This window comes from Limanda limanda, chromosome 7 (genome assembly GCF_963576545.1).
Source record: "Limanda limanda chromosome 7, fLimLim1.1, whole genome shotgun sequence".
NCBI classification, from domain to species: Eukaryota; Metazoa; Chordata; class Actinopteri; order Pleuronectiformes; family Pleuronectidae; genus Limanda; species Limanda limanda.
In genome coordinates this window covers 8,072,811-8,097,393 of record NC_083642.1, presented here as the reverse complement: position 1 = coordinate 8,097,393, position 24,583 = coordinate 8,072,811, and the positions used below count along the sequence as shown (strand labels likewise).

The window sequence follows — 24,583 nt, the reverse complement described above, 5'->3', positions numbered from 1 at the left end:
ATTAGAAACAAATAGACTGTCAGGTGGGGAATACAGTTTATAATGTTCTTTTGCTCGGGTTGACAACTCATAAAACCTCAAATAAAGATTAACATGCTAGTGATGGTTGGAACCATGTGGGTGAATTGAAACAATCCAAAAAGAGATTTTATAAATGTTCCTTAATGACATTAGCAGAAGAGCTGATAAAAGAGTTCATATCCTATATTTGACTGAATATGGGCTAATATTTTGATAAAACATTATGGAATTCAATAAAAACCCATTGAATTGAGAGTAATTAGGATACAAGCTTATGAAAGTAGGTATACCAAAATTTATTTTCACAAAAAACTGTACAGTAGCAACAAGTAGAATACAAAATAAACATTATACAAAGAAAATCCCAAACTAAGATGATTTACTTCTGTTAAATTTATAAACATATCATTACTGATTCTGATTAGTATAATAAAACAGATTTGAAATTGGATATGACTGTTCCTCTGAGAAAATGGCAATATTCCACCACAACATGAAGCCACAACAGTTCCACCTCAGAAATCGTTCGACTTTCTGATCGTTGATCCAGTTCAGAATTCTTTCTCAAGATCTAAAAGAAAAACAAGGAGAAAAGAAAGCTAATGAAACATGTTGGTAAAATCTCTCATCATTTAATCTACCAAAATTAAAACCTACCACTCTTTTTAAGAAGTTCTCCTTTCCACGATCGAGCCAGTCCATCCAGAAACTGATCAAAGTATTTCACATACTTTGCCAAACTGGTTCTTTTGTAATCTGTAAAGAAAATGAATCAGTGAACGGAAATATTCAGATTTAATCAAAATACTGCAAGTAAAGTTTTGGACTTTAAAGATGCAAGTAACCTTAACTTTTACTATGACCAATTAAGTCTATTAATTCCATATTTTTTACTTATATAAACAGAGTAGTATTTGTCACTATATGTAACGTAAAACAATGTGATGCAGTAGGACTGACACTCAGATTTCAGAATTTTACCTCTGATCTTTCGTCTCTCTGTTGAATCCTTCTCGTTTTCCTTCACCTCCTCTGACTCCTCTTCTCCTGTTCTGGGCCGATCCAGCTCCTCACAGATCAGACTAGGAAACAAGAGAAGTCACAACATCAACTCACAGTCAACACAACAGAGCACAAGGACAATTAAGTTATGGCTCACCTGATTGTGGGCACATCGAAAGGATCGAACGTTTCTAATTCTTTGAGGTCCATGGGCACAGAAATGCGTCCTGGACCGAGTTAGAAGTGAAAAGTCACAGTGAGACTCAGTCAGGGACATGTTCACCATTGAAGGCTTGATTTGATCTCATTAGATCTGCACTCACCTGTTTTGGGGTGGACACTGAAGGGGCTCTTCAGTAAATGGTTCACACCTTTACTGACATTGACGTCGAGCCGTGGGTAACAATACTGCAGCATGATTTCTTTCTCAAAGTGTTGACCCTTCTTGGCGGTGGCCTGGAGGAACAGATGGGGATTGTGTCATTTCCCGTGTCTTGGTCATAATGCAATTTTTGGAATGTCTAAAAAAACTTGAAAGGTCCCAGTGTAAAACATTGAAAATTACTAACCTGTTTCCTACTGGCATGATCCTTAATCAGTTTCCAACGACTGTCAGGTTTCTTCTCATTTTGGAAATCCTGCTGCAATTCTTTTCTAACATGTAAGAGATGAGTTAAGGTCAATTGAGAAAATGCTGTTTAACCACCAGCTCCACTGTGCTTGTTCTTGTGATTATATATCAAACTGGGAAAAGGATATCTTCAGGCACCATTGCCAGCACTTTGTCCACAGACTCCTTGCGGCTCAGTATCTCCTGATCCTGCAGTGCATACTGGGGAAAGTATTTCTCCACCACTGTCAAAGACTCTCTGTTGAGATGAAACAGACGTGTAAACAGTTGAAGACGCATCATCCAACACAGAGGACAACCTTAACGACAATCAGTAAAAATTACACACAAACATTAAGACAGAACCCAAACAGTAACAGCTTCAAACAATCAGATTCTTACTTGATCATAGGATGAACAGGATCTGTCAGCACCACTTTCTTCACCGTCTCGTCACCACCCTGTTAATCAGCACAAAAAATGTACTGACTGGTTTGCACATACAAGTCGTTCACTGTTCCTCACAGCTTTAAAAAAAGTAAATTAATCTTTAGAAGAGCTAAGCAAGTGCGTTTGGTGGCTGCCTGGGTCTAAACTATTTCATGAGAGATGTCTTCATTAATCACTAGAGGCTGTTACCTTCACCAGGCTCAGGTATTCTGCAACAGCAGAGCGTGCAGCTACAGAGAGCTTCCTGGCAGCTTCATCACACACCCAGCAATGCACTCCTCTTCTGCCAGAATAAACCCACAACAGGTGCTGGAAACCAAAGTCCTCTGGAATGTCACATAAAACAAATGAAGTGCTTCATGTTAATTTTGCCACAAATAAAAATAACACGTGCAGATGGCTGGACACAAAATCAATGGCATACAAACCTCGAAGAGCTCTATCCAGGATATGAATAGCAACGGTCATCAGGGTCCAGCACTTGGAACAAATGTCTGCAGCACTAAAATAAGCGTTTGTGTCAGAATATGCTGAATTAAATAGTCACAGTGATGTAAAATGGATATGGATGGTAATTTAGGACAATAAGACATATTTGAACGCCAGCTAAAATGAACCTTATAATCCATTTACCTGCAACAGCTTCTGACATCATCATAATCTGTCATATCAATATCAAACACCAGCTCCTTCTCCAGTGCCTGGAAGCTTCCTGACTTCACTGTGTTGTGTTGGCTTGGCTGTGGGCGACAAACAAGACAACATTATCTTTAAATGTTCCTGCACAAACAGCAAAGGCTCCTGCAGAGACAGAGTCCTGCAGGAGTGGATCTGATAGGCACAAGCAATCTCACCCTGTGACTGTATATTGCTCCGATATCAATCTTGTAGGGGTTCATCTTCTGGATCTCCTTCTCCAGTTCGCTCTGCGTGGTGAACGACTGGTAGCGCACGTAGATGTCATCTTTGAGTGTGAAGGAGAACTCCCGGTTCTGAAAGTAGTTCTTCTGCACTGAGGTTAAAGAAGAAACAACATATTAACCCCTAAGACACACCAGCCAGACAGACAGTCAGCAGTTTATTAGGCACACTTGGCTAAAACTCGTTGTTGGTTCAATTACAAGATCACTTAGATAAAGTTTGCGGTGATGTTGAACTGTATTGAATTCTATCGACAGGTGCTTCTTTTACTTAGCCAACTCTATTGATATAAACGTACTGGACACATGATATGGCTACTCTCAGAGCTTTATAATAAATGGCAATCTTCTGACCTTATAACAATACAACAACAAATGCGTTCAGTGGTCAGTTTAAGAACACCTACTTAAAAATGAACACCATCTAATGAAATAACTCCTTTTAACGAGCTGTTTGTAATGAACAATTGTGTGTTCTTGTTTATGTTGTGACAGATTTACCATAAATACTAAAGCAGGCCAGCTTATTAAATATCAACAGCACCACAAAATGTATCAGTTTTAGCTAGGTGTACCTAATAAACTGATAACCGACAGTTTCAATGTTTAACAGGTAAACAAACCAACCACAGGATGATAGTTTAGTTAGCTAACAATATGCTAACGTGATGTTTCTGTCCTGTCTAATCCCGGTCAGTCACCTCCTCCGTAGTTGAGCCAGCGGTGATACTGGGAGAAGGGGAAGAGGCGGCGGTAGTACAGCGGCAGGAGGTCCGGCAGGCAGCCCGAGTCGTACCCGGAGGACGGCATCTTCTCCCGGTGGTAAGCACGCTTCTCCCGGTGGTGAGCACTCTTCTCCCGGGGGTGAGCAGCACTCTTCTCCGGGTTGTGAGCACGCTTCTCCCGGGGGTGAGCACGCTTCTCCGGTAAACGTGTAAAACAGCGTTAAAATTTCCCGCGACTTCCAGCTCTGTGTGTTGGTTTGTAACGCGGGAAAAAAATCCGTAAGCAGCGGAGACAACCAATGAGACGAGGAGAAGACGATGCCGTCACCAAAATCCAGGAAGTGACTTTTAAAGGAGAAGAGATTTGATCCAACTGAAATAGAAAATAGGACGAGTGAGCTGAAATCGAGATGAAATGTGTTTTAGATAAATGATGGCGAGGTGTCATGTCACTATGAGGCGCTTACAGGACGTCAGCTGTCACGTTACTGAACCTTATAATATTTGTGCTGCGGCGGAAGTGACGTATTGCAGGGCGATGAGAGGGTCATGGGACATGTAGTAATTTCTTTTTACTCGGGTGCAAGTTTCCCTTTTAATCAAACAATGAAATAAACACAAAAACAATGCAATATTGTACTCTGCTGTGTAAATTATTAAAATGAAATCTTAAAATACAAAACAGTTAAAGAATAAGAAGAGATAAATCTGTGTGTAATATTTTGCACTTTAGCTACAATTCCTACATTTTTATATATATAAATATGATATTTTGCTATCATCACTACATTCACTGTTATGTGAACACAGATCACATTTTTTCTCAATCTCCATAGAGGATTTATTTACATGTCACCCTTATCTTATCCATCTTTTCAAACTGGCATATTCAGTCTGAATGTTTCCATCTGGGCAACCAACATAATGTTTTATTCACTGTTCATTTTATTCATCTTTTTTTAATGTCCTTTTTGTTCTGTTATTATATCTGCCCTGAGTTATGTGAAAGGTGCCTATAAGTCAAGTGTATTATCATTATTATCAAAAAAGAACCGTCATCTTACAGTTCCTGTAATCTAGATGTATTTTACTGCAACATCCTCTTTTTAGATACCACAGAGAAGTATTCGACGCTAACTCCACCAACAAAAACAATCCTTTATCTTCATAGTGTTAAGGTTCCATAGCTCTTTATGAACTGCATTTTCTGTTCCCCACCTTTAGAGGGCAGTACATTGTCATGAAAATATTGTCAGGGTTGGTACATTAAGCTCCTCTTGCCTGAAAATTGCAAATAAATGCTACTGAAAGTCTTCTTCACAGTTTTTTCCAAGGTTACAATGAGTCCACTAACATTCAGCATTATGAGTGAAATTATAAGTGGACAGGGGTCTAGAGAGAGACCACACAACTCCTTCTTTTGGTCAAAATTAATTTATGACCTCCCCCTTTCTGTCTGATACGAGTGCAGGTACATGCAAAGTGCACGGTTAAAGCTCTGCTCTGACATTTGAAAAGGACACTTTTTGCGTCCCAGACAAAAGCCGGTGTGCCCCTCTTCTGCTCAGTAATAATGTGGCTTTACTTCTCTGTTTTCATGCAGCCACTCTGAAACCCTATCTCCCTGAAGTGGCGCTGTTCAGACTGAAGGTTGAGAGCTGGGCAGCGTTAAGAGCTCTTGTCAGTTATTGTACTTTTGATATGAAAAAAAACCCTATGCACAGTTTTACTACACATTTGCTTCGATATGATTGGCTCTATAATCTTATCAATTCTGTCTCATCTCATGACTTGTATAGCTGGGACCTCTCTCTATAATTTCAACAACCTTATTAGTGTGTCAATATCCTTTTACAGAACTGACAAACCAAGCCACCACCACTCTTATACTCTCCATTTATTTATCATCTATTATCATCTATAATCATACTTTCTACAACTGTCAGACAGATAGATGCGGAGAGTGGGGACAATCCTCCACCGCTGCTTTCACTCAGTTTTTTAGCATAACCATAAGAAATACCTTTGCACTTAATGTAAGATAATGAGCCAATTTCTCCTTTGCATGCAGCATCAGTAAACTGTGGCATGTTCAACAGCAATTAACAGGCCGGTATTGGTCTGACCGTAACTGTGCACAGCAATACATTTCCACCTCATGATTGCACTTGTGTTTATGTTAATACTCTTTATTCGTACCCTGATCTACATAATGCGAGAGCTCTCAACCACGACGTACTCGCATTATGCAAATTATTCAGCTTCAAGGCATTGGGGTTGTGATGGGTTTTTCATTTTTGGGTCCTTTCTCGAAGATGATTACAGTTGGATTTGGGATTAATGCCTTTCTGTATGTTTCTTCTCTAGCATCATTGTATGTTAATATACACACACACACACACACACACACACACACACACACACACACACACACACACACACACACACACACACACACACACACACACACACACACACACACACACACACACACACACACACACACAACACACACACACCAACACACACAAACAAACACTAAATGTCAGTGGGGGGAGTTAGGTAAAAGTGAAACAAGGGGTAAAAAAGCACCTTTCAACCCAGTGCTTGATAAATCTAGGTCAGAGAATCGTCAGGTGCTCACAGAGCATGTTAGCCAGCACTATGGGTCAAAATGTTAGCTATACACGAGGAGTCATAGTTTCAGGATTACAAAAAAAAATGTCAGTCGACCACAGTTGGCAACCATCTCAGACTAGTATCTTCATAATAAGGAATGAATGTTCAGTATCTCTAGTATAAATGATCACTTGGGAAATAACTCAACATTTTGGGACATGCTGCTTGATTATTTACAACATGAAAATATTGATCCTATTCTTATGTCAGTGCAGTATAGACATGGGGAGAACATGCAACCAGTAAACCTCTTGCTGGACTTTGAGGCAACAGCGAAAACCACTGAACCATGTTTACGTGTATGATTATTATAAAAAAATGAAAGACAGGGATTTTTCCACAGTGAAGAAAGGGAATGAATTTATTCATTCTGACAAACTGTCTGTTACTCAGTGTTTTGAAAGTCAGACTTAAGATACAGCAAGAGACAGAACGGGAGCTTGAGGGCGTGAACAGTTGAGGTAGCTGAGTGTAAGTGTCTGCATCTATAAGGGTAATGTATTTGTGTGTAGAGGCAATAGAGGAGAGCACATAGGTAGAAATTTCGGTGAAGCAAGGAGCATTTTACCTGGTTTATCTCTGCACCAGGCAGCAGGTGCAGTCCACGTGCCGGTGCAGAGTTTCACGCTTTACGTTAATGGCATCAAAGAGCCCTCTGTGACAGATGAGCGGTTGCTTCCATTTACGTTCGGCACAACACGCCACGCTCCACTTGCTCCCCAAATGGCTGACACTCTCAAAACCCCTGTTACACTTCAGATTGATGAAGCCATCTGCCATGTATTTGGGGTTTGCAGGCAGCGCTTGGCCCCCGCACGCTACATGCTACGTGTTGTAGAAACATATGTAAAGTCACTCATACGTTTCATGTAAAAATAATTTACATCCTCCGACGATTTGGATTGGAGGATAAAAATCTAAAATATACACTATAGAAAGAGGGTGAGATAAATTCTGATAGATTTCTGTGTACCTTCCTGCCTCAGAACTTTTCACAGACATTGCTATTGTCAGTCAATTTATCATTTGAGTAACGACTATGACATTACAAAGAAGATATCACGATAAGACAAAACCTATTGAGTCAGACTACATATTCTTCCTGATTACTCCTGGTCTTTTGGGTGTTTCTATATCAACTGCAAATAAAAGTCGATTTAGGCCTTGAGACAAAGGCACATGAATTTTTCCGTGAAGAGGATTCAAGAATGAAAATCCCCTGGAACGTTACTGCTTTCTTACGGTGTTTACTTAAAGTAGTGGTGTAACACTTTAAGAATATACTTGTTTGTTTAGTAGCAGGCTGATTTGTCCACAATCTACATCAGATTGTGAAATTTGTGACATTTATAGTCAGTATACTCTAAAAACACGGATCTGTGCTGCATTCACAAACTAACAAAATAATGTCCCCGAAACAAAAGCTGCCATCTTGCACATTTGGAGCCAATGGCCATCATGTGCTTATGTGAGAATACATGCACACACACTCAGTCTCAGCTTTCAATCATGATGTTTCACAAAAAAGATTTGAACAATCTCATTTTGGGCTCTGAGGTATAGTGATGGCCATTTTTCCAAAATAAACTTGATGAGGAATTAATTAAGAGTGTAGATAAGCAAATAATAATTATGAAAATGAATGTGTTGAGGAACAGTATGTTGAGACAATGGAAACATAATAAATATGAAAAAAGATTGTGTAATGAAAAAGCAAAATGGTGTCACGTTATGGGGACTTGTCTTCCTTATGGTGACAAAAAGCAAGTACATGTACATCATTGAATCTTAAGGTGTGTGTATGTGTGTAAATTTGTGTATTTCTGTCTGCAGGGAGTTTAGATTCCATTTTGTGATTCAAAAACCTTCACATACTTAGTATTCTTTATACTGTTTGCTAAATGTCTGAATAATTTAAACTGAATAACTGAACAATGAAAGCATGGAGAAGCCAAATATTTGAAAGAATGTCCTCGTCTTTGTTTTGTGGTGGAGGTGTGAGGGTGGTTGAGTTGAGGTGGTGCATGGAGGGGACTCAACAGGACTTTAATATTTATAAAACCTGGCCACAGCCCTGCAGCCCTGCAGCTCTGCCCCCCTCCTCCTCCTCCTCCTCCTCTTCCTCCTCCTCTCATTGGTTGGAGCCTCATTATAAACTTCAGCAGTGTCTCTCCCTCCCTCACTCACTGCTGCTCTCCCCCTCACTGACACACCGAGCTGAAGGGAGAAGGACTCATTCTATCACCTCTTACAACCACTGGTATTCCACCTTTATTGCCATCACTCCCCACCATGAAGGAGAGAAGACTACCCCAGCCTTTTGTAGCGAGGTGTAAACTGGTCCTGGTGGGAGACGTCCAATGCGGGAAGACAGCGATGTTACAAGTGTTGGCCAAGGACTGTTACCCAGAGGTAGGAGCTCTCTATAATGATGAAGTGCCTGCAGATACTGTAGCATCGATTGAGCTATTGTACAGTTCATTAAAGCAACTATGATGAATTAATATGTCTTTAATAGTAGAAGCAGTTCATTGTCTCCCTGCTATTGATACATTTTAAAATAATATTTTGTGTAAAGTAACTCCCATGGCACGATTAATACTATTATGGTTTGGTGTTGTAAAGATTGTTTGGGTTATACTTCCAGACTGGGAAGAAACCAGTGTAAATAAGAGATATACAATTTGCTGAACCAATGAATTGATCAGTTTTGATTATTGATTTATTGTGTTACTCCCTTGAAAAAAACAAGGTTGTTTACAAATGAGAACGTGTAGTTTGTCTTTTTATTTAGTATTATCAAACATTTCATACCTTTTGCTGTTGGTCATCCTCACCATGGGGATTTGTTCTCACTACTAAATAATGGATAAGTAGGGCTGGGCAATAAAACAATATAATTTTCATCGATAGTCTTATATATATAATATACATGTTTATCAAATATTTGTGATTCTCTGCCCATTAAGGAGAGTTAAAGACCACAAAAAAGTCTTTAAATTTGAAAAAGGTGTGATTATTATCAATACTGACTGATATAGAAACATTCTCCTTGACAGAATGTTTGGGTTTTATTCAACCAGGCCTATGAGTAAGTTAATGAACTTGAAAAACACAAGTTGAAAATAATTCCTAACTCCCTCTTCTAATGGTCCATTTCTAGACGTATGTCCCGACTGTGTTTGAGAACTACACAGCCTGCCTGGAGCTTGAAGAGCAGCGAGTGGAGCTCAGTCTCTGGGACACATCAGGTGAGGATCATGGCACTTTTTTTCTTCTTTTTAATGTGCTCACTGTTGAATTAAACCGTCTGCCTCACACACTATCTCAAAGCCACCCAGTCTGTCAATGTTTTGCGTCTGAGCAGAGTTTGAAGCCGTCAGTTTCAGTACTGTATTCATAGGTTAATTTGTGGAACTTGTTTACCCTCCCGATGAGACAGTGAGTCTGGAGAGAAGCCCCCTCGGCTCCTTTGTCCTACTCACAGTGTTGTTGTTTACTCAGGCCTCACTATCTGTCAGTCCTGTTTTGATGCAGTTAATCTCCTTTTCACAACAGTGTGAAATCTGGTCACAGTCAGGGAGTGAGTGGCAGGCTTGAGAAACAAACCCTGACTGGGTAACTCATAGAGAAACCGGGGCCCAGATACAGAGTATAGTACACACAGCAGAATAGTTCCACACATGGAGACCTTTAAATTATTGAAAATGTGGATTAATTAAATACTCACGACGAAAGACAAACAGTCTGAAATTGAGAAAGATAACCAATTTAATTAAATATGTACTTAGGGCTAATTAACAGCTTTTTGTCTTGCAATTTGTATTGTCATTAATTCAACTATGTTTCTAGCTAATGATCTTTACCACCACCATGGAAGTTGTGTGTTTGTCTGTGTCTGTTTATTTGTTAGTTTGCAGCATGATGCAAAAAAAGAGCCCATTCAAATTTTGGTGTAGATCTGGATCAGGGGTCGGATCAACAGATGCTTTTTTTTTTAAATTTTGTTTAATTTTTGTAATATTGTGAGATATTGGATAGTGGACAGTATTTTACTTACATTTGACCATTTATTTTCTACAATTTGTTGTTTTTATATCCAAAATAATCAACTGAGTAAGACATATTAATCAATAAGGAAAATAATCATTAGTTAATCACAATTCTGCTTTTGGATTTTGGATCGCAAATGTTTTAAATGTCTGTTTGGCATTGCTGTATTGAAAATGTGTCGTGAGCTGTGTGGATAGGTTGATATCAGTGGCCTACTGACATGATGACCTTAAACATACCAAAAAATTATATAAGTAGGAGCAAAGGGATAAGCTATCAGCTGCATTATAGATTTCTCTCATAACAGTGTCGGCTGAGGCATTGTGCTCAGAGGAAGTGGAGCAATGCCAGTTGGCCTGTAAAGGTTTTACAGGGGAAAGGGGGAAGCCTCATCCATGCAGGGGGTGGAAGTCTGTGGGCAAGTGACTGTGTGTGTGTGAGTCCTGTCTTACTATGTGTACGTGTGTGTGTCGTACCGTTGCTGTGAACAGAAGGCACAAGTGAGGGATACTGAGAGAAAAGATATGCATGACCTGCTTCCTGCCTTATGGTGTGTGCTGCGTTAAAAAAGCAATTGTGTAACAAAGACCGACACTGAACTAATGTAGGTTTATCTGTTTATCTCCCACAAAGAAGAAAACTCTCTGGACAGTCATTACATAAGACTTACTTACATTTGCAATACACACACACACACAAAGTAAGAAGTTCCTGTCAGTCTTCTTTTTAGTTTTTCACCCTCAAACTTAATTATCTTCATGACATTGCTCCATCTGTCCTTATTATAAACGTCATAAAGGATTAATCTGCTATTCTATCTTTTTAATTTATCAATTTATCCCTTTTACCCCTTACCTGGACTTCGCATATCGGCCGATACCGAGTCCCGATCGGATTCCAGTGCATTTAGAAAAATTACAACCTATATAATGCATTTTAACAGCTGTAAATAACTAACCCTGGTTGGAAAGAATAATTGTGAGCATTGTTGTATGGCCTTTAAAAAACAAATACATGCAAAGAATGAATGCAATAGAGTAACTTAAAAAGGAATACACAGCAACTACTTCCTTTAAATAGCTTGAAAGTTAAGTCTTGCATATGGTGGACATCTAACGTGTTGCCTAATTGCACACAGCTAGCACAGGCTAACGCTACACTACCAGGTGAAACCAATGTACTTTAAAGATGACATAGACATAGATTAGGGAATTCGCCAATGCACGATCTGGCATCATCGGAGGAATTTCTCATTTTAAATGTGATTAAATGTCACAATCTTTACTATTCTCTTGAAATGTAGGTTGTGGACGTTTTCAAGATAGATCTCAATATAAATTTGATCGCCCACCCCTACTCCTTCAGCTAATGTTTGCTCAACTGTACGGGGTTGTGTGTATGTGCATATCTATGTGTGTGTGTGTTTGTGTGTCCAGGCAGGGGGCTGCTGATGTGTGGGCGTTGGTAGGTGCAGAAGTTGTGTGCTCTTTAAATCTCTCTGCCTCCTCTTTCTCCAGCCTTACATCACCTTGGACAGTTATGTGAAGGCTGCTTTGATTTCCACTAAAAGAAATGTTATTGATAGATTTTAGTTGTATAAGTTGTCCTACTTTGCAGAGTTAAGTCAAAGACTGCGTAAACAAGAAGGGCTCGGTTCACACGGTCATGATATTAAAGTAAAAAAACCGCAATCATAACTGTCTCCAGAGCCAGACTCATCAAGATAACGCGATTGTTAGTTAATTCCGGTTGAAGCTTATTAGAAGTATCTATTCCTGGTATAATTATATTGTCTTTTATTTGCGAGGAATGCTTCTGGTGCACATTTGGCCCCTGAGGACAGGAGCAGGAAATTAAATCTTAGTGTTGGTGTGTGGGGGGAGTGATTAGGTGGCAGAGGGAAGACAATAGAGAGCGGACATCCTGTCGGTCTGTTTTTAGCACCGGAATCTTCCTGAGAGTTAGAAAACGTCCACATAACTGCAGAGATGGAAATTTCCTTCACACCATGAATCACATTTTCCTCAGTAAGGTATCATAATTATTATATTAGGGTTGATTGTCTGAGTGAAGTTAATCATGCAGAGGATCAGCAGAATAGGGCCTCTGTAGTGCAAGTGGTGGATGGAAATGATACACCGCTGGAATATAAAGATATAATTGTCTGAGAAGTGAGAACATACTGACCCCATCAATACTGCAGCTCAGGTATGAATGGAGGAGGCCAACATTAAAAACGTTGTGCTTAACTAATTTCTCTAATATTTAGATTATAGAAGGCTTCACGAAACTTAAGATGGAAGTTAAACAGATAATACCTTGTTGGTTGTTGCACTGGTTTCCTTCAATTTTGCACAATTCATCATTTTACAATTCTGTTATCTTTACAAACACGTTGAGCAGAAATAATGGATGTAATCAATAGGGCTGTAGTCTCCCATTTTATTGGCATGTTGATGTGCTCTCTTAAAGACAAATCTGACCAAAGTTATTATGGCTCTTAATCGGAGAAAAGTCATTGCCAAGAGCATTTTAAGATATTTTGGTTTCACTTTTAGGGAGCAGTCAAGTCGTTTTTTTGCACATCCTACGGTTTGGAAGATGTGAATGTGTTTGTGCTGATTCATTTTTTACAGTTTTTAAACTACTTTCATAAAATCTAAACTAAACAACTCTTTATCGGATATGTCCTTTCAGGTTCTCCATACTACGACAACGTCAGACCCCTGTGTTACAGCGACTCAGATGCCGTGCTCTTGTGCTTCGACATCAGCCGACCGGACACAGTCGACGGTGCTCTGAAGAAGGTATGGACAGCTGAATTTAAGACTATGTCTCCATGAAATCATCTAAAGGTGGCAGCCTCCTCCATCAGTAATGGGTGCTCCTCCATTTCACACTTTCCGGTGACAGTCTGGTGACATCTCTTTTTATTTCTATTTGGAAAGTGGAAAGTAGAGATCCAGGACTTCTGCCCGAGCACACGGATCCTGCTAATAGGCTGTAAGACAGACCTGCGCACGGATGTATGCACACGCATGGAGCTGTCCAATCAGAAACAGAGTCCCATCTCCCATGAACAGGTTTGTTGCATACTCTTTCTCCCATTGTGTGATATATCTGTCTCCTGGTACCTTCAGCTCGTCCAGCTCCATCTCATTAATTTCACATGCCTATATCTTCCCCCTCACAACGTAGGGCTCGTCCATGGCCAAGCAGCTCGGAGCGGAGGCTTACCTGGAGTGCTCGGCCTTCACGTCAGAGAAGAGTGTCAACAGTGTTTTCCGTACCGCCGCTCAGGCCTGCATGAACAAACTCCAGCCTGCCAGTAAACCCAGCCCCATCCGCCGCCTCTCCAAGCGACTCCTCCACCTGCCCAGCAAAACAGAGCTGCTCTCCTCAGCCTTCAGCAAGGACAAGTCCAAGAGTTGCTCCATCATGTGAAAACTGCAGGGATCATGCTCATAAAGCTGGGTCAGCAAAGGACGCAAGGTGTGCAAGGGAGAGAGAGCAACGATGTTGATTTCTACAGAACCCCTCTCTCTCCATTGCAGCCCCAACTCCCTCCACCACTTCAAAAAACCACCGATGCACTCTCTATAGTCAACTCTGACACTGAACTTTTCACCATGACCTGTCACCAGCAGTCAGCGCAGGGACAGAGTGAAAAATGTTTGAGCTTGCAAAAATTTCTGATCAAATTAGATAATCCTGTACAAAGAGGGCGTAACAGGCACTAGAAGGTGCAGAGCTGCTCTCCTCACTTAAAGGTGGCTGTGATGGAGTCAGCTCAAATAAGGTCAGTGCCTCCTCTTTTCTATGGGGGACGTGGTTGTAAACACTGCATTACCCTGATGAGACCCATTTGAAATTCTGAGAGTGGAGCCCTTTCCCATCCATCTTTTGATTTGAATGTCTCTTTTTAAGGTCACAACACGGGCTGAGTGACTGGATGAAATGTAAGATCTGACATTGCAGGATATATGCGGCCTGCGTAATTTTAAAACAGAGGCCCTTGACGAAAGAAAAAAATCCTCCAGCCGGTACCCTCGCAGTGTTTGGTTTGGGAATTCGAGCTGACAGTGGAGAAAAAGGGGTCGAGCAACGGGAGGGATTTGGCAAGCAGAGTTTTCACTTGCAAAGGCGGTGGGAGGACGACCTGCGAGCACATCTGAAGGAGCAATGTGACTCAGCACTCACGTGAGCCACTAACCAGCGTTGGGATGACGTGCTCTGTCACAAATGCAAAAAGAATCTGGGCCATGGACATGTTTGATCAGATCCTCCATCACCACAGCAGACTGAATTGTTCAGTGTTATTAACAATAAGCCTTGATTTGAGTGGTGTTGCATCAATGATGCGTCATCTAACTACTCCCTCCTGCTTCAGCAGCTTAATGGAGTTCAGTTTTTAATACAAACATCTAAATCGACATTTTCTCAGTCTATAAAAGATAAAACACATATTTCAAATCGAGGTGGGTTTATTTTAATGAACCATAAAAGTTCTTTGTTTGAATCTACTGCCTCGTGGATATTTAAAGAGTAATAGTCTGTAATTTTGGACTCTCATTAGCCTCTGGGATCATAGGCCAATATTTTGGGGGCCTCCGGTGTAGACAGCTGATATCCGGGCCAAGACTCCATCTTAAATTCACCCAAAACTCTGAACACTCCAACTCGTCTCCTTTTTCACACATATCCAGGATCTGTTTTTAGAGATTATGCTAATAGTGGCTAAAGTAGCCTCGGGCTGCTAGCTTCAGGCATAGATGGCTACAGAGGTCTGGTAAAGTTTTTTTTTAGATACTGTTCATAGTAGTAGTATTCCCCAAGACTGGAAATCAGGTCGGTATAGATGCTCCTGCAGCCATTTAATGCCTTGATGCATTGTTGGCTTTAGATTCCGAGGATTGGGAGTCGGTCGTTGTAACAGACAGTGCGGATTGGAGCGATTCAGTGACTGAAAACTGACAGAACAAGGGTGAATATGACTAAGACTAAATTCCCCTGACTTCAGTCTATCATTGGACCATAAGCATTGTATCAACGACTTAACGTCTTTGCTGAAACCTAAACTCTCACATATTTACCCCAAGTTGTTTCCCGAATATCAGTTTATGTGTTTCTTTGCAAGATTGGCTGGTTTAAAAACAAGTATGACCTTTGGCTGAATCTCTAACCACAGCCATAGTAGATGCTTAACGTGACCCTAACCATACCATAATCCTAACCAAAGATCTTACTGAGGAGGATGCTACAGGAACCACAGTGTTAACAGTAGTGAAAGATTATCTGAAGGGTGAACAGACTCTGACACAACGCCGGCTCTGCCATCATTCCACAAGCGCATTGCGGACAGCGTCATACCAACCCCGGGTATTACTTCCTACTCCTGGGGCTTAAAATCTAATTCCCACCACATCTGCATCAACACCCAAAATGTCCCTAAGAAGAAAGGGTGGTGGAGCGGGGGTTCTACATTGAATTACAGGCCGGTCCTGAATTGAGTTTTTTTTCCATTTCTCTTTTTATTTATTTCTATGCTTTTAAAAATATTTTTGATTACATCTCTCAACTTCCCTGCAAAATATTCCTGACATTTTCCATTTATAACGTTATTTTTTTTTTAGGATGTTCCTTCTTGCTTGTGGTTGTCTTCAACGGTTTTGTAGCTGTTGATGTTGTTCTTGTATTTCGCTTGAGTCTTCTGGCATTAGTGGCTGTTGACAGCTCAGCTAATGGAGGACTTGATGATTTGTAGGTCTGCAACGAGAAGCCCGGACTTCTCTGGATCTACGGCACACTGGAATTTAATGTGTTGCCTAGCAACAGTGTGAGCAGGACTCCTGTCTCCCAGAGAGAGGGAGGGATGGCTCTCGGAGAGGGCGCCTCACCTTGTAGCATTAGGCAGAAGCCACAGCGAAGGTGATGGGTGGTCATTTCAGGGAGCAGCTTAAGATCTCTATACTTGGTTTTAAAGACCCCGGACTGGTAGCAACCGAGTGGGTTGTTTGAAATTGCAGGTCATTTAAAACATGTCTCTGCTGCAGTCTTTATTTCACTTGCTCTGTCCAGAGAATCGTGTTTTACTAAACAATGTCAATTTTACTCTATTACATGTCAGATTTTCAATACCACATATAATTAAATGTAATACTTATCAAAGTTTGAAGGAATAATCGCAGACAGAAAGATATAGACTAGAATTAATAAATATTATCCAGTTGGTCCCAGAAATATTTACAATGTGAGATATATCTCTACTGTAGAATTAATACAATTAATATGATTTGTGACCTGGTGAGAAACTGACAAGTAATGGATTGAATAATTAATTAAAAATTATTGAAAGTTTCTGTAAAAATCTCTGAGCTGATGATCTTCCTCACTACTGTAGCTAAAAGTGAGTGTTTTAACAGCCTCCTGCTCCTCAGACCATTGTCTTTAAATGTCATTTCGTTTACAGGTGTGTAACTGAAAGAAGTCACTTCTGACTACAGCTGCCACAAGACAAGATTTATGATTTTTTAAATTATATTTAGTTCTTTTTAGTATTTTGAGTCATTCCATTCAATGCTTTTTACGATTTTTGCGAGACCTGCACATGTCCTGAATTTTATAGTTTCTTTCTTGACCATTTTGTTGATGATTTGTTGTACATATCCTTCTTCTTAATTTTACTGGAAAGAATGTTACTGGAGCTAAACAAATGTTTGTGTCATGTTGCCCGTCAAGGTTTAAATTATTGACTGAATTGTGTATTTGTTATTGTCAAACATCATTTTCATCTTTAAATCTTTATTTAAATAAATACGTCTGATGTTCATTTGCAAATCTGTGTTTTTCTTTGTGGAGAAATATTAAAAGAATTTGGAACAAACTCTGTCTTAATATATATAGCATGAAATATTCAACACTTTTAATGCAAGATATCTAACATTCAACATGTCTGTATTTGGGTTATTAAATTAACTTCAAGGCTCCTTGAGAGAATCAAAAACTTGATAGCTTGGCAGCACGTTGTATATTTTGCCTTGAGAAATAATGATAATATAGACTGTTCCCAGGCTATGGCCACAGTAGTTCACTGAAGGCCAATATACAGATAACATAGTGTGTTTAACAGAGAGATAGGTTGATTTAGCCTAATTCCTGAGGATCACGTACTATAATTCTCTGAAACCAAATAAATGAGACTGAAGTCAATTTTCTGCACATCAAAGTGAACCTTTTTGTTGTGCATTCTCTTATGAATGTGTGACCTACAGTCTGATGATGGTAGCAGCTTCACAATATGGTGCCAAAAACAAAAATGTCCAAAATAACACACTAGGAGACCAAAATAAACTAAACTGGCAAGGCTTTGTTACAGTGGGTACAACTCAGCTTTGTCTTTACAAGGATACAGGGAGAGGGTGTTTCAGGCAATATTCATAATTAGCGTATGATAAATCTTTCCGACGTTAACCAGTCATTCGTCTACGTTTTTTACTTGTGAGTTTAAAAGATTAAACAAGTTGTTAATATGTGTTTTAAGATACTCAAAGAAAATGTTCAGCTAGTCTTTACTGTAAACAGGCACACAACGGCAGCAGAGATGTGAATGGTGCTGTACTAGGAAGAGAGTTCACATGTCCAGGCATTGATTTAACATGTGAAAGATCCATTTCTTTTGGTATCAATTCCTATTGATCATCAAAAACAAGACTTCATACTATTGATACTGTGCGGATCAATCTGCCCACACATATTGGTGCAATAGGGCTCACGTGTGGTTAAGGCCATAATGGATAAAGTCAAGTAATTTCACAAGAACAAAATATGCCATCATTTAAATTAAAAACTTAATTCCACTCCCACTACTGTCTCTTCTCCTTCCTTCTTTTCCTTATGTCCCCAACCATCCTTCCTGACCTCCATTATTATATCTGCTTAGTCTTTAACTTGACTGATATCGACCCTTATCTGGAACTCCCTGGCTGCGTCCTGCTGTCACACTCTGCTCGGTGATGATATGATAGAGTGGCTGAATGTTTGCCATTCCTGAACTATCACACACAGGATACAGCAGCGGCTCATGACCTCTTTATCCATTACTTTTGTGCAACAGGAGGAAATTGTCAGAATAAGCTCTGGATCACCGGACTCAGATAAATTTAGTCTCTTGTCGCCTCCAACATTGATTTTCCGCAGCCAGAAATGGAATAACGGTTTGATCGTCTTTAGGATAAACTGGGCTGCCAGCCTGTGTGTCTACGCTTCTCCTGTTTCTTATCTTTCTCCAGTTTTTTCTGTCTCCCCGTCTCTCTTACACACATTGCACACATTAATCTAGAATTGGCCCATGTACATTGCATGTCTCTGCAGATCAGATAAACCTCTGATGAAGGCACATTGAGCCTGTCATCCACGGTAGTTTGCTCCGAGGCACGATTATGTTGGTGCTCTTCCTGGTAGAGTGAGTCTATCCACTAGTATGGGAGATCAGGTACTAAGCTTTAATGTTGCAGCTCTGTTTCCTCGCAGAGAGTTTAAGTTGCATGGTCGACAAATTTCTGATGTTGGTTCGGACATGTCATACAGTAGCCTTTGTAAACAAGTGGATGAAGAAAGTTTTACAGAGTCAGAGGTAATCCGCACGGTGATAAAGATCATAAAACCTGGTTCATTCAGAGATATGTTAATTAACACAAGTGATTTAACGGTCGATGAGTTAAAGCGGTTTCTCCGCGCCCACATTAGGGACAATAACAGTTCTGAGCTTTTCCAAGAGTTAAGTAATACGAAACAGCAAGACAGGGAGAGTCCATAGCATTTTTTGTACAAAATTATGGGTTTAAAGCAGGGGTGCCCAATACGTCAATCGTGATAACGTCTCCGGGAGCCGCTGGTATGTCGAGGCAGCGGCGTAGACTTGGAGTTGGAGGGTGAGGTGACTATGCAGCATCATGCAGGTTGGTGGGGACAGAGGGAATAAAGGTTGGTGTGGTTTAAGGCCTGATGGAAACACGGAGCTGAGGAGATCACGTCTGATGCACCTCGTGAAACATCAACTCCCGCGGGATTTGAGTCTCTGGGCCGTACAGCTTGCAGGCTCGCCGCTCGAACGCCACGACATTTTGCTTTACGACCTCATCGAAGAACATGGTGGCTAACTGGGAGTGCAGCAGCGAGCTGAACTCGAAGGATATAGAAAAGTCTACGGTGCAGGTGCGAGGGTAACCGGGAAGGCCAGGACTGAAGCGCCATATTGTCTCCAGGTGATTAAAGAGCTTTCCATCTGTGCACACTGCTTTGACTAGATGAGGTTGGACACAAGTGATCATAGATGTGTATCTCTCCACCATGGGAGGGAATCCCACTTCAAGCTGAGCTTTGCAGTGGCTGGCTCTTTTCATGATGGTCTGGGACTCCTTACACCAGGGCACAAAGAGCTTGTACTCGTCAACATTAGCCACCACATCATACATTTCCTGCATAGAAAACCCAATTATCTTACGCTCGGAGTACTCCTTCCTTTTGTGGGTGAAGCTGATGAAGTTTCTACTTTGGGGAACGGTTGTCATCGTGTCCCACTCTTGAAGGCAAAGTGCTCTGAGAGTTCTGGTCATCAAAATGCCGCATGACGACAGGTGTCTGATGTTCTGTTGCAAGCATCGTCTGGACGCCGCTGCGCGACAGGAGTGGGCCGATCCCACCGAGACGATCTGGAGAAAGTCACTGAACGTCCGCACGCCCATGGGCATCCGCCGGGCAGCGGCCGTGGCTGCCATCACAGCAGCATCCAATGGTCGAGGGCAGATCCTGGGTGCGAGAGAGAGGCTGGGCCCGGGGCGTCCGCTCAGAGACCAGGGGCGTCCAATCTGAGACCGGGGGCGTCCAATCTGAGAAAAGGACAATAGTTTGCTGGTCCAGATTTCCCCTAGGTCTTGTGCCGGTAACAATTACACTGTGCGTCTGGGAAGTGGAGCTGAGGCCCAGACATAGTCTTCTAAAAAAGACCCCACCTTTTTGGATATGGCTTTTTTGTCCTGCTTTTGAAATACATATTTTAGGCGGTTAGATGAGAAGATCGAATCATATTTAATGTCCGCAGCTGGTCAACTTAGCTTAGTGTAGGGAACAAATATTCTTGGCCAGGACAGTCATGCAAGCGATTTCCCCTTTCCAGTCTTTATGCTAAACCAGTGATACTCTCTGGCTTAATAATCGCAGAAATACTTTAAGCAGCTACATTATTTATATATTTAAATGTCAGTACGGATGGAAAAAATTTAACCTACCTTAATTCACCAGTGTTGTCAGCTGAAGTGGTGTTAAGAAGCACCACAATAGGGTCAATGGTTTTGGAATTTTCCGAGAAAATATGAGAGAGAAAAAACAATTCACTGAAAGATATCTGTATGCATTTGTTTATTGTTGTTTGAAAGGGTTAAAAGTCTGGAGCTTAATGTGTAAAAGGTAGTTTATTCAGGATTGATGTTGATTGATTAATAATTACAAATTTTAAAACAATAATATCAAATATATTTTGGGTAGTTTTCTGTCGCTGCCATATTTTTCCTGAGTGCCATTAGAAGATCCGTTTATCGATCCGTAAATGGACAAAATCAAATTGTGGTTGTCATACATACAAGCCAACATTGATATGTGTGTAACTGACATGTTGGATGTAGACTGATGCTCAGGTCAGAATCAAGTGATCTGTGCAGTCTAGACGTTTGTCCCTTCCTCCCTGGATGGATGGTGCCTGCAGCAGAAAGGCTGCCACTGCAGAGGATCAGGCTCAGGATTTGGGGGAAGGATGATTTCGGATGAGGAAATTGTGGCTTCTGAAACCTGTTCAGAAAAAATGGTCACAGAGCAGCAGGGCTCACTACCACATAAGGGAACCATCTATCAGACATGGCAGCCCAGACACACATGAAAACATGTATATGATGCAGTCTCTCACACACACATTCGTTCAGCCAACCTATCAGACCTCTCCACCGCCGCAGGAGGAAAACTGGCTCATGAGAGGATGAGCTTCAGTACGCTGCCTGGTTACTGATGAGCTATCTGCAGACTGACGTATAGGTTATATTCCCCCAAATGCCTGAACAGACACAAACACACACACATGCATGCACACACACACACACACACACACAGACTCTATAATAGCGGGCTTTGCCACAGCTGCTCTGACAGAGTCATAACTCCTGTCCCTTGATGGAAAATAGGGTTGTATGTCAAAGGCTCAGCTGGGTGATGTGTAGGGGAAAGAATGTCCCATATCCACGCTTCACTCCAGAGGAGATGGCCGCTATGACAGGCTGTACGATGTCATTACTGCTGCAGACACTGGACGTTGCGATGAGCCCAGTGGAGTTTGAGAAGGTGCATGCTGGCGTTGCAATGGCCCTGAATGCTGTAATCATCCCAAAGGAGGAGGAGACAGACGTTTGATCGCCGTGCTGAACCAACGTTTCTTTGTTTTTTTCCAAATTTGTAAAGAGGAGGTGCTGGCCCATGTATTATCAACATAAGACTCTTTCTCTTCTATACATATGTATATACCTCAGTGCCAGTGACAACCATGGCCAGGCCATTTTTGTGAACATGATATCTTAAGAACGCCTTGAGGGGAACTTCCTCAAATTTGGACCAAATTTCTAGGTGGCGTCACGGATGAACTGATTCAAATTTTGGTACGTTGTTGGCCTTGTGATTACAAGATCTCATGAACACCTTGAGAGAATCCTTTCAAATTGAGCAGAAATGTTCACATGGACTCAAAGAAGAACTGATTTGATTGTAGTGGTCAAAGGTCAAAGGCCAAGATCACTGGGACGTCACAAACCTCTTTTTTCTTGTGAACATGTTATCTTAAAAACACGATGAGAAGCCTTTCAAGGTTGTTACAAAGGTTAACCTGGACTCAAAGAAGTACTGATTAGATTTTGGTGTTGGAAGGTCAAATGTCAAGGTAGCAGTGGTCGCACAAAACAAGTTGTCAGCCTCTTTAACGTGATATCTCAAGTAAGTCTGCCTTCAGGGAGTTTCTTTCAATTTTTATCAGTTTTCACTTAAAGATGAACTGATTACATTTCAATGATCAAAGGTCAAAGGTCACTGTGACCTCACACAAGTCTGGATACAAAAGGTGTGTGGACTCAAACTGCACTGGCTGGACGGAGGCATACAACCACAGGGTTTTAATTCTAAAATATTGTTTGCCCAAATAATCCAGATACTGTTAAAAAATGCTGGAAATAAGAAGATCTACATTCGACTGATTTCTGTGTGGTTAATAACTCTTTAAACCAGTATGCCTGTTAGCTTAGTTTAGCGTTATGACTGGAAACAGCAAGCCGGGCTCTGTCAAAATTGTAAAACTAAACCCAAAATCTGCACAAATAGCTCACTGATGATAACCATATATCTTGGTTTTTTGGCCGTATATTTGCCAGGACAGTTATCAGAGTGGTATTGATCTTCTCATCCATTTCTCAGCAGGAAAACAAATTAGCATATTTCCCCAAAATGTCAAACTATTCCTTTTAACAGCCTATTCATCTTTTCAAATACAAGCTGTCAATGTATGTTCATATGATGATTGATCGCTCCGTCAGTCCTGTCCTGGACAAAGGATCAGAATATAACGGCCTTCATTGGCACAAAAATAAAAGGAATAAAAGCAGATTTTTTCGAATCGTACTAGACTTATGGAAGTGATGTCTCGTTCTATCAGTCCGTGTCTGACGGTTCAGCCCAGAGCTGCTGTGATGTGACAGGTTGAGGCGGCCGGGCAGCTCGCAGCCTGGGAACGTCTGTGTGCTTTGGGCGACTCAATGAGGCACACAAACATCACCAGACAGCAGAGCACAGCCTTCCTATAGCCCTGAACCCTTAGGACTGACTCACATTAATATTTACTATAATAAGCTGTATTAGCATATTGTGCATAATATGCTAGAAATGAAGTATTCATTAAATATAAAGAATTCTCTAACTACATATGCTGCTGTAAATCATGTTATTCTTTGCCAGTGCGTTTCCGTTGTCTCTTTGTGTGTCTGTGAGCACTGTATTTGCAGCTAATGGCATCCAAGCGTAATGATGTACATGTGAACTGGTGTATGAATGTGTGTCAGCGTGTGCTGTGTATACTAAGCAGTTTATCGTGTCTGCTCTGCATATTTTCTCCTTCCTATGAAGAGCAGCGAGGTGAGGTTCACACACCCCGGTGCTCAGCGCGGGGCTGCAGGAAAGATAAGACCCCGCGTGTCCCCCGACTCCCCCTGGTCTGCCTCCCCACATTCCCCCAAAATTATAGCACTCCCCAGAAACCCCTGTTTATGCACATTGTTCACCATCGCCACACCTAACCCCCACTTCCTGCCCACGTCGCCCATTCGGCACCTCCTGAGGGCATGTCAAGAGTGAGCGCTCTTCTGGCGGTTTAATTAGACATCCACGCCTGACATGGGGAAATGTGCAGGGATGGGAGTGGAGACAGGCACTAGGTGCTCGGGATGGGGGTTGACTTTAGTTTTGAGTTGGTGGGAGAGGGAGATGAGGTGTGCACATGTGGAGAACAGCTAAAAACAATCCTATCTGTGCCACCCAATCATGTGGTTCCAGCTTAAGTCTGTTTCTACCACATCACTTACGAAACATTTCCTGATCAGTGGAGTCTATTCCAGATTATATCATTATATCAAAAGTGTTGAGAGCAACAGAGATGACCTGTAAAAACACTGTTCGTCAACCCTGTGACATTGATCTCATCCTAACTGTAATCTATAGTCAGCTGTTGGAGATCAGAATGAGGTAATAGTCAACATTAGCTGAAAGAAGTTAAGCTTCAGGACCTGAGGAAACATTCACATTAGCTGTGACACAAATAAAACATGGAGAAAGGTGGAGCCTCATGTGCTATAAAAGAAATGCAATCACCCTCCCCCAAGCAGGTAGCTTTCTCACCACCGTCCCTAAGCAAGATTACACAAAAACTACAAGACGGATTATCATGAAACTTAATGGAAGGATGTAGTACAGCTCAATGAAGTTTAATGAGGATTTGGATCAGGGGGCAGGTCAAGGAGTTGTTTTTTTTCACTCTCTATAACATT

The 24,583-nt window shown here is 41.2% G+C and overlaps 3 protein-coding genes across 3 annotated transcripts; 1 reads left to right on the top strand and 2 right to left on the bottom strand.

Annotated features, from left to right (window-relative positions):
- Nucleotides 1-383: 383 nt before the first annotated feature.
- Nucleotides 384-3,967, bottom strand: prim1 (DNA primase subunit 1). Its single transcript, XM_061074882.1, has 13 exons — nucleotides 3,705-3,967; nucleotides 2,938-3,095; nucleotides 2,717-2,823; nucleotides 2,512-2,585; nucleotides 2,273-2,409; nucleotides 2,036-2,094; nucleotides 1,783-1,892; nucleotides 1,593-1,684; nucleotides 1,347-1,479; nucleotides 1,181-1,250; nucleotides 1,003-1,103; nucleotides 679-777; nucleotides 384-592 (listed from the first exon to the last, which is right to left on the bottom strand). The coding sequence occupies exons 1-13, from the start codon at nucleotides 3,811-3,813 to the stop codon at nucleotides 573-575; spliced, it is 1,269 nt and encodes a 422-aa protein (XP_060930865.1). The 5' UTR covers nucleotides 3,814-3,967; the 3' UTR covers nucleotides 384-572.
- Nucleotides 3,968-8,624: 4,657 nt separating this feature from the next.
- LOC133005257 (rho-related GTP-binding protein Rho6-like) lies at nucleotides 8,625-13,926 on the top strand. Its single transcript, XM_061074883.1, has 5 exons — nucleotides 8,625-8,819; nucleotides 9,571-9,658; nucleotides 13,158-13,267; nucleotides 13,409-13,543; nucleotides 13,659-13,926. Exons 1-5 carry the CDS (start codon nucleotides 8,700-8,702, stop codon nucleotides 13,902-13,904), a joined length of 699 nt encoding a protein of 232 aa, XP_060930866.1. The 5' UTR covers nucleotides 8,625-8,699; the 3' UTR covers nucleotides 13,905-13,926.
- Nucleotides 13,927-19,486: 5,560 nt separating this feature from the next.
- Nucleotides 19,487-20,236, bottom strand: LOC133005706 (coenzyme Q-binding protein COQ10 homolog A, mitochondrial-like). Its single transcript, XM_061075475.1, has one exon. The coding sequence runs from the start codon at nucleotides 20,234-20,236 to the stop codon at nucleotides 19,487-19,489; it is 750 nt and encodes a 249-aa protein (XP_060931458.1).
- Between the last annotated feature and the right edge of the window lie 4,347 nt (nucleotides 20,237-24,583).